General features: G+C 46.6%; 1 protein-coding gene across 1 annotated transcript in view; it reads right to left on the reverse strand.

Annotated features, from left to right (window-relative positions):
- The window catches only part of wdfy3 (WD repeat and FYVE domain containing 3), an 81255-nt gene that overhangs the window by 5619 nt on the left and 65636 nt on the right, over window positions 1–10000 (reverse strand). Inside the window, exons 42-56 of the mRNA XM_030778736.1 lie at window positions 9873–10000; window positions 7849–8017; window positions 7128–7288; window positions 6743–6891; window positions 6292–6412; window positions 5946–6031; window positions 5711–5791; window positions 5554–5608; window positions 5226–5345; window positions 4677–4794; window positions 4411–4517; window positions 2204–2357; window positions 2008–2099; window positions 1654–1866; window positions 667–814 (exon numbers count right to left, since the gene is read on the reverse strand). The exon at window positions 9873–10000 is cut by the window's right edge and continues 100 nt beyond it. Coding sequence (XP_030634596.1) covers window positions 667–814; window positions 1654–1866; window positions 2008–2099; window positions 2204–2357; window positions 4411–4517; window positions 4677–4794; window positions 5226–5345; window positions 5554–5608; window positions 5711–5791; window positions 5946–6031; window positions 6292–6412; window positions 6743–6891; window positions 7128–7288; window positions 7849–8017; window positions 9873–10000 — 1902 coding nt within the window. The remainder of the gene's footprint in view (window positions 1–666; window positions 815–1653; window positions 1867–2007; window positions 2100–2203; window positions 2358–4410; window positions 4518–4676; window positions 4795–5225; window positions 5346–5553; window positions 5609–5710; window positions 5792–5945; window positions 6032–6291; window positions 6413–6742; window positions 6892–7127; window positions 7289–7848; window positions 8018–9872) is intronic.

The following is a 10000-nucleotide window of genomic DNA, read 5'->3' on the forward strand; positions in this document are numbered from 1 at the left end:
GTGTATGTGTATGTGTGTGTGTGTGTGTGTATGTATGTGTATGTGTATGTGTGTGTGTGTGTGTGTGTGTGTGTGTGTGTGTGTGTGGATGTATGTGTATGTGTGTGTGTGTGTGTGTGTGGATGTATGTGGATGTGTATGTGTGTGTCTGTGTGTGTGTGTGTGTGTGTGTGTGTGTGTGGATGTGTGTGTGTGTGTGTGTGTGTGTGTGTGTGTGTATGTGTGTGTGTGCGTGGATGTATGTGTGTGTGTGGATGTGTGTGTGTGTGTGTGTGTGTGTGTGTGTGTGTGTGTGGATGTGTGTGTGTGTGTGTGTGTGTGTGTGTGTGTATGTGTGTGTGTGCGTGGATGTATGTGTGTGTGTGGATGTGTGTGTGTGTGTGTGTGTGTGTGTGTGTGTGTGTGTGTGGATGTATGTGTATGTGTGTGTGTGTGTGTGTGTGTGTGTGTGTGTGTGTGTGTGTGTGTGTATGTGTGTGTGTGCGTGGATGTATGTGTGTGTGTGGATGTATGTGTGTGTGTGTGTGTGTGTGTGTGTGTGTGTGTGTGTGGATGTATGTGTGTGTGTGTGTGGATGTATGTGTGTGTGTGTGTGTGTGTGTGTGTGTGTGTGGATGTATGTGTATGTGTGTGTGTGTGTGTGTGTGTGTGTGTGTCTGTGTGTACCTTTGACAGGCGTGAGGGACGGCCTCAGGTTGTCCAGATGGTGGAAGAAGATCTTGTCTGTGGTGGAGTTGAGAGATGAGGGGACGCCTGGAGCCTCACCGTTAGACTTACTCCTCACACGCTTCGGAGGATGGGGTTTCTTAAACAGCTGTAACACACACACATGCACACACAACATCTGTCGTCAGTGCTAGACTACAAACACATATTCATGCTGGCATATTCAGAAGTGCAGATTTATGCAGAAGATTACACAATAAATCAGGACTCAACACTGAAATTACTCATTGACACTGAACAACCATACATAACCATTTATAAACCTACAGAGCTGACACATAACCATTTATAAACCTACAGAGCTGACACATAACCATTCATAAACCTACAGAGCTGACACATAACCGTTCATAAACCTACAGAGCTGACACATAACCATTCATAAACCTACAGAGCTGACACATAACCATTCATAAACCTACAGAGTTGACACATAACCATTCATAAACCTACAGAGCTGACACATAACCATTCATAAACCTACAGAGCTGATACATAACCATCCATAAGCCTACATAACCACTGACAAACCTACAGAGCTGACTCATAACCATTCATAAACCTACATAAACATTCATAAACCTACAGAGCTGATACATAACCATCCATAAACCTACATAACCATTCATAAACATACAGAGCTGACACATAACCATTCATAAACTTACATAAACTAAACATAATCATTCATAAACCAATATGACCATTCATAGACCCTCATAAACTACACATAATCATCCATAAACCGACAGCACTAAAATGTAACCATTCATAAGCTTACACAAGCATTCAGAAACATATATAAACTATACATAACCAATTCATAAGCCTACATAACCATTCAGAGATGTATATAAACTGTGCATAACCAATTCATAAGCCTACATAACCAGGACGGGGCCTCAGTGACACAAGGCTGAGAAGCACCTGTTTGGGGATCTGTCCGAAGTTGTTGATGAAGCCGATGGTGGCGGTCTCTTTGAGTGGGTCGTTGATGTTGTAGATGTCCACCTGTCCCTCGTAGAACAGGTGGTGGAAGACGTTAACCGCCTCCACTGCCGGAGGACCCTGCTGCTTATAGCCGAAAATCAGATCGATCCACTCGTGCAGGTGGGCGCTCACATAGTCACACTCCAAAGCCTGGGGAAACACACACACACACAAACACACGCACGCACGCACGCACACACAGGTCATTCGCTGGAAACTCTCCCATGTTACGTTCACATCCGTATTACAGTTAACTGAATGATGACCTGATGACTGGGTCTCATGTCTCACCTCTCGATGAACTCGGATAAACTCTCTGGGGTCTCCTTTCGCCCACGGTGGCAGAATCACGTCACCCAGTTTAGTGCCGTTCTGTTTGCTGCCTGTTTTCATCAGACAAACACAGACAAATGTTCACTCATCGTTTCGGGTAGCATAACAGGAACGTGAAGTTAAACGGCAGAAGGGCACTAGGTCACATCCTCACCGAGGTCAAAGTTGTTGGAGTTGAGCAGGAATTCTGGGAGGTAAAAGAACTCCGGGATGAGCTCCTTGACGTCGGCCATGTTGTGTTTGGAAGCGGAGAGCCAGGCTTCCCGGACGCTGTGGAACATTCTGTCGGCAAGGTCAAAATGGCCGCCCTGCAGGAGGGACAGACGCACTGGTCACTACGACTGATTAAAGCATCAGTCACGCATCCCGGCCAGAGACTTCAACACTCACTACTGCTTTTCTGTTTGTCTCTGCTACTCATGTCCTCCAAATCTTTAAGACTTTAACCCTCACTCACATTCAGCACAAACCTTAGCACGAGCTGCTCACAGTGAAACCCACCAGAAACCAGACCCGGGTCAAATAACCGTTAGTAAAATATCTCAAAGACTGGGCACGGTTACATCACGGTTCTCTTTAGTGTTCCTTACAACCTTGCTCTCTCCAACTGAACAGGATAAATGACAGTTTTGACGAAGGCCCTGTTTATACTTGGTTATAAAATGCGTCTCCGGCGATCGCATCACAATTGGACAGCGCTAAACACAAGTGTAAACGACCACCGAGACGCACTGCGATCCAGTCACTCAAACCAGTTTCTGAGGTGGTCTGGGACGCATTTGACCACACATCTTTTGTAGTGTAAACGCTAATTCATCCTGATGCGTCCCCGACAGAGACTAACGTAATAACCTGCTAGCGAAAGTGACACAGCAGTAACGAAATCCCAACACAAGTGGTCAGCTGGACACCTTGGAGATGCGTGATAGACACAGGTTTAAACGGCACTGTGTCTCAGCTGTCCACTTGTGATCCGACCACCCAAGACGCGTTCTAAAACTGAGTGTAAACAGGGCCGGACACTCTCTAGACCTTCATGTGATGTTTCTTTGGTGTGCCTTCCACACAATCAGCCCTGTTAAAGTTGGATTTGAGATCTGAGTAACAGGTAAAATGGACACAGCGTAAACAGAGAAGTGGGACTGGGCTCAGCCAATCAGAACCTTAAAAACACTTATTTGACCCAGATCTGTTCTTCTTATACTGTTCCAAAGTTCCCAAAAGTTCTCTCTCTCACTCAGCCCTGACAGCTGTTAGCTCTGACAGAGTTGACTGTGAATATTTACGTTTGTGGATTCATGTTAGGCACATTCCCTCCCTGTAGAGGCATGCGGTAAACAAGACACTCTGTGACCCAAAAACGAGGCACTGGAGAGACAGAGAACATCCTAATTTATGACTGTTTACTCCATTAAAAAAGAAAGAGAAAAAAAGAAAAACGGCAGAGGGCCAAGACAATGTCTGATGTAAATATTTTCTGAAGGAAGGAAAGCCATCTCTGTCGTCACAGCGGGGACAGAAGCCCTGAGGCTTGTTTTTGTTTTTGTTTTGTTTTGGTAAACATTCTCCTAAACTTTCTTATAAACATCAGTGACATCCTCCTCTGGTCACAGCTGATTGGCTAAAGCTTCACCGAGGTTCCGTGGCTCTGTGTTTGTTTATCTGTGTTTGTTGATCTGTGTTGTGTTGTGCTGTAAACGTGCAGATGCTGTTTTCACCTGTCTGGGCCGAATGTCACTCTATAAATTAAGATAAATGAATATATAAAGCAGTCCTGTTGCTACAACACAGAGTTCAAACATTACAGTAACTGCAGTCAGATACACAAATTTCTCTATAAACCATTAACCCCGTTGCCTCACTGCACTGACCTCAGAATGACCTCTGACAACCACACAGATACAGTAACTTCAACAGACAGACAGCAGGACTGGACCAGTGGACTTCATACACACAGTGTCAGTTAAACAGTGTGTGCGTGCGTCTGTCTGTGTCTGAGCATGTGTGGGTGTGTCTGTGTACGTGTGCATGTGTGATGAGTGTGTGTGCCTCTGTGTGAGCATGTCTGAGTGTTTATATGTGTGACTATGTGTGAGTGTGTGTGTGTGAGCGAGTGTGTGTGAGTGAGTGAGTGAGTGTGTGTGAGTGAGTGAGTGAGTGTGTGTGTGTGTGAGTGAGGGTGTGTGGGTGAGTGCGTGTGTGTATGTCTGCATGTGTGTGTATGTGTGAGTGTGTGAGTGTGTGTGTGTGTGTGTGTGTGTGTGTGTGTGGGTGAGTGTGTGTGGGTGAGTGTGTGTGTGTGTGTGTATGTGTATGTCTGCATGTGTGTGTATATGTGTGTGTGTGTGTATTGTTGCTGACCTGAAGTCTGAGGAAGATCTGTGTAAACGGTTCCATTCTGACCAGGTAAGACGCTACGATCATGGCTGAGGAGTAGTGTGTCCCGTAGTGATACGCTGGTGTCTCACCTGAGAGAGAACACACAGAAAACACGCATGCACATACACCCACACACACACACACACACACACAGACATCAGTATTCACTGGGTGTGATCCTGATCCAGTGTGTTTGGTGTATAATTTTTCGGGAGTCGGGTCGGAGAGGAGGTGAAACGGGGTCATACCGTTGGGATCCTCCCAGTCCTTAAATCTCTTCTTATACTGGATGAGCCGGTCGTCCGTCTGAGCTCCCATCGGCTTGGACAGGTTGCGGAATGTCTTCGGATTATTCAGATCCAACTCCTGCGGAATTCATTTAAACTCATCAATCCCGCCTGGAAAAACGGATCATCTCAAACAGGACATGTTACGGTTCTCAACAACAGTGATTCAGTTTAATGACAAACGGAGTAAAGCTGACAAACAAATTCTGAGCCATAATCATTGACTCTGCCAGTCCTGATCTGAGGATGGAACTGAAGTGAATTCATAAGCACCGGCCAGAGTGCGGTGAGGGCTGAAAGATAAAACCAGTGTCAGACATAAGTACAGCAGAGTGGCGCTTTCTGCTCTGTATACAGATTTAAAGCCCGGTCTGTCCCTGGTGCTCTCACTGAAGGACGTCAGACCGGGGGATTATGGGAAGCCGCACAGTGATGAAATGGATTGAAGCGGCATATGAAAAGAGACATGACAGTGAAAGTGAAAGTGAAAGTGAAGTTTAGAGTTAATACCTCAGAGTCATAGTCTGCAAGAATCCATGGGAACACAGGGTACTGCATCAGGTCGTTGTAGGAGCGGCCAGCCAGCGTGTTCAGATGCATCAGGTACTGGAAGTTACTGATCTCTCCTCTCTATGGAGGGAGAGAGAGAGACAGACAGAGAGACAGAGACAGAGAGAGAGAGAGAGAGATAGAGAGAGACAGCGAGACAGAGAGAGAGAGACAGAGAGAGATAGAGAGAGAGGAGGAGAAAGACAACATAGGTTCATACACACAGCTCTCTCAAAGACAGACCCAAATGTCAGTCCAAAGACATCACCACGGCAACCGAAACACTCACCTCCCAGCGCTGGGTCACTGACTTCTCACCGACCAGGGTGCTGAGGAGGCCAGAGCTGAAAGAGGACAGAGAGGCAGAGGGGGAGAGAAACCGTGACTGTGGGTTTGGAACGGGAGCCGTAGGGGTTCAGATTTAGGACCGGGTTTGGACGACTCACCCTTGTTCTACACTGGTGTTTGGCCTCTGGCCAGAGACAGACTCTGAACTATCAGCCAACGAAGGCACGACTGCCAGGAACCTGGAGAAGAGGAACAGAGCACGGGGAGAGAAAATGAGAGGAAAGATACAGACAGACAGGCACGCAGGCTGATAGACAGACAGACAGACAGACAGATAAATAGATGGCTGTAAGAGGCAGTTGCAGACTGTAAGAATGGATCCATGTGTCGTACCTCTGGTAGACCTTATTCCTCACTCCCTTCTGGAAGGCCAGCAGGTAGTTCCGCCCATCACCTGAGAATACTTCGACTGCCATTGGCTGGGAAAAACAAGTGGGCGGGGCAGAGAAACCTGGATTGGTTATTTTGTCAGTAAGAGCTGTTTGTGTGGTGTCATGTGGTGGATTGTCATGTTGTGCGCCGTCATGCTGATCCATGTCATGCTCTGATACACAACACTGTGGTATGTTAAACTGTGTTTCATTTGATAGTGATGTTTTATGCTGCCCTGTCCTGTGTTTTGTGTGTGTGTGTGTGTGTGTGTGTGTGTGTGTGTGTATTATGTGCATTTTCCACTCACCTGGAGCAGGTAGCGGCGTTTGTGAACCTCTTTAATGTCCTCATAGGCAAAAATACTACATGTCCTCTTCAGCTGACTGGGGCTCTGTCTCGCTCCTCTGGGAATTATGGCCTCATACATACTACACACACACACACACACACACACACGTACACACACACACACACACATACACGCACAGACACAGACACACACAGACACACACACAGGGAGACATTCAGATTTCACAAGTACTGAAGTAATAAAAAATATGGTAATATCTTAATCGGTCATTTTGTTAAAAGGTTAATATTGTGTTTATTGTAAATTATGAGGCAACACATTTCCTAATACAATCTATAACTTCCACACTGTCAAACGCACGCGCACACACACACACACACACACACACACGTGGAGTCTGTCTGTATGGAAGGGAAAAAAATATGAAGATTTTTTCTTTTATTCTCACTTTGCGGGGAGTGTATCGATGTCTCTGATTTCTCGCGTGGCGGTCATGGTGAAGCCGTCGATGACGTAAAAATGTTCTTTTCCAAAGAGCAGCAAACCCTCGCTCGTGTCCAGGCCCTGCACACGGGCGCACCGGTACATGTGCTGGATCTGGGCAAAGGCAGAGAAACGCATTTCAGTACAAACCTCAGACCAACAGAAGGATATGCAACTACAAATTTATTTAGCTTTACATTTTACTTCATCCTTCTGTCAGCAGGTCCAGTCTCAAATAATAGATAATACATTTTATGTCAGAATCCTGTCTAATAACGGATGCTACACGCTGCTGTATGAGGTTTCTGCATGAATGACGAAGATGACTGGCAGACCAGAGGGCGAATCACCTTCTCTCCCTCCTCGAGGAGGCGGAGCAGCGTGGTGTTGTCTGTGCGATGCTCCTCGTCCACAGCTCCAGACTCCAGCAGCTCCTGCAGCTGATCCTGACTGTCCTCATCAGCTCCATCAGCCGTGGAGCGGGAACGCTTCAGAGGGGCTTTCACCAGGCCTACACACATGCACACACACACACACACACACACACCATACACCATACACACACACACACACACACACCATATACCATACACCATACACACACACACACACACACACACACAATACACCATACACACACACACTCACACACACACACACACCATACACCATACACACACACACACACACACCATATACACATACACCATGCACACATACACCATGCACACATACACCATGCACACATACACACACATACACACACACATACACGCATACACCATACACACACACACACATGCACACACACACACCATACACACACACACACACCATACACACCATACATGCATACACCATACACACACACATACACCATACACACCATACATGCATACACCATACACACACACAAACACACGGAATCACAGATACACCAGAGGTCAGACTCTATCAGCAGAACCTTCTTTACAGAATGCTGGAGGTTCTGAGAACCTTGTCCCCCCTCCTCCAGTCAGCCTGTTCCCACAGCTGTTGCATTAGACCACGCATGCAGAAGAGAGGATTTACCTTTGACCCTGGCGATCGTGTCCTCTCCATGCTCCGGTTCATGCTGCGTGGTCTCTCCCTCCGTGTTCTGTTCGATGGAATGCTGGTACATGCCTGGGTTTCCTGACAGCACACGCATGTAGTACTCCTTACTGTCGTAGCTGATCGCCCGCCGGTAACGCACGGGCTTCTGGGTAACAGGATAACATGAGAGAGAGAGAGAGAGAGAGAGAAGAATGACTCACATTCAAAATGACAGAATTTCATTCTAAAAACAGCCTATGCGAATGTTACTGAAACAACGGCTGAGTGGGGAATTAGACAGCTCTGACTGTAAGTGTAGCGTGAGAGTAAAGGTTATGTTTACACCGCTGAGTTTGAGCAACACCCTTGATCTCAGTCAGATGAGGCATACACATGCGCCCACACATACAAACACAAACACACACTCACATTCACACACACACACACACACGTACACACATGCACCCACACATACAAACACAAACAGACACTCACATTCACACACGCACACACACGTACACACATGCACACACATGCACACACACGCATACACACACACACACATACTTACACACATAACAAACCAGCCACTGTAGAGTGACAAGCAGAGTAAAAGAGAGTGAGAGTCCACTGTTAAGCCCAGACCCAGTGACTGGCAAACACAGTTAGTCAACAGCCCAGTTTACAGCACTGTCCCCAAGACAACGCCCACACACAGAGTCACACACGCTGCTGTGTCGCTGTGAAGGGCAGGACCACAGCCTGGGTCAAAGCATCAGAGCACAAAGTTTACTGTGGCATTAGACTCAGTCACACAGGCCAAACCACATCAGGGCCATGCCACTGGTGTGTGTGCATGTTTGTGCGTATGTGTGTGTGTGCTATGTGTATATGTGCGTGTGTGTATATGTGTGTGTGTGTGCGTGTGTATGTGTATGTGTGTGTGTGCGTGTGTGGGGGTGTGTTTGTTTATGTGTGTGAGTGTGTGTGTGTGTGTGTGTGTGTGCGTGTTTAAGTTTGTCTGCTTATATGTGTGTATTTATATGTGTGTGTGTGTGTATGTGCGTGTGTGTGCGTGTGTGCATGTATGTTTATGTTTGTGTGTTTATATGTGTGTGTGTGCGTGTGCGTGTGTGGGGGTGCGTGTGTTTATGTCTGTGAGTGTTTGTATGTGTGTGTGCGCGTGTTTAAGTTTGTCTGCTTATATGTGTGTATGTGTGTGTTTATATGTGTGTGTGTGTGTGTGTGTGTGTCTATGTGTGTGTGTTTATGTTTGTGTGTGCGTGTGTGTATGTATGTTTATGTTTGTGTGTTTATATGTGTGTGTGTGTGTGTGTGTGTGTGTGTTCATGACGCCCCTCAGTGTGGGTACCTGCCGGGTCTGGAGAGGAGCAGACCCTGTCTCTGTCGGTACGGGCTGGGGATCAGCTCTCTGACAAGGGGGGAGAGGGAGGGAAAAAAAACAAAAAAAAACAAAACAAAAAACGAGCAGAGAAGAAAAGAGAAGAGTTTTTTTTTCTTTTTCTTTTCCTTCAAAGAGTCCCCCTATACTGAGGTCACTCACACCATGTGACCCACATTCGCACCATGTGACCCACACAATGTGTGTTTGACAATGGAGCCATTCAGCTCAGATTAGGGCAAATTAGGATTAAACACTCTCCAGTTTTCTGTCCAGTCCTCCACACAGTCACCACATGTTTAATACTACACCAACCAACAGCCGCCACAGCAGGAACAACTCAACACCACACTTTTGTTTTTTAAAGGGGGAGGGGGTGGGGGGGGGCACCCCCTGTTTCAGACCTGGGAGGATGACAAAGTCAGTTTGTCACTGAAAACTCAACCCGATCTCAATCAGTCTGATCAGTGCTTTTGATCAATACTATGATGATAAAATAAACAAAACCAAAAAAAAAAAACAAGGCCGTGGTGTTTTGCCGAGCCGTCTATAAAAACAGGGAGGTTAAGTCAAGCAGCGCTGTGAATTTGGGCGAAAGACAGTGAGTATCTCTCAGTACCTGCATGCTGTTGTTCGACTCTGTCTCCGGTACGTAAGGGTAGTGGATATAAAACATGTCGTTCCGAACCATCTTCTTCCTCATTCGACACGGCCCCTCTGTCATGTCCAATTGGAACTTGTCTAGGT

This window comes from Chanos chanos, chromosome 1, assembly GCF_902362185.1.
Source record: "Chanos chanos chromosome 1, fChaCha1.1, whole genome shotgun sequence".
Taxonomy (NCBI): Eukaryota; Metazoa; Chordata; class Actinopteri; order Gonorynchiformes; family Chanidae; genus Chanos; species Chanos chanos.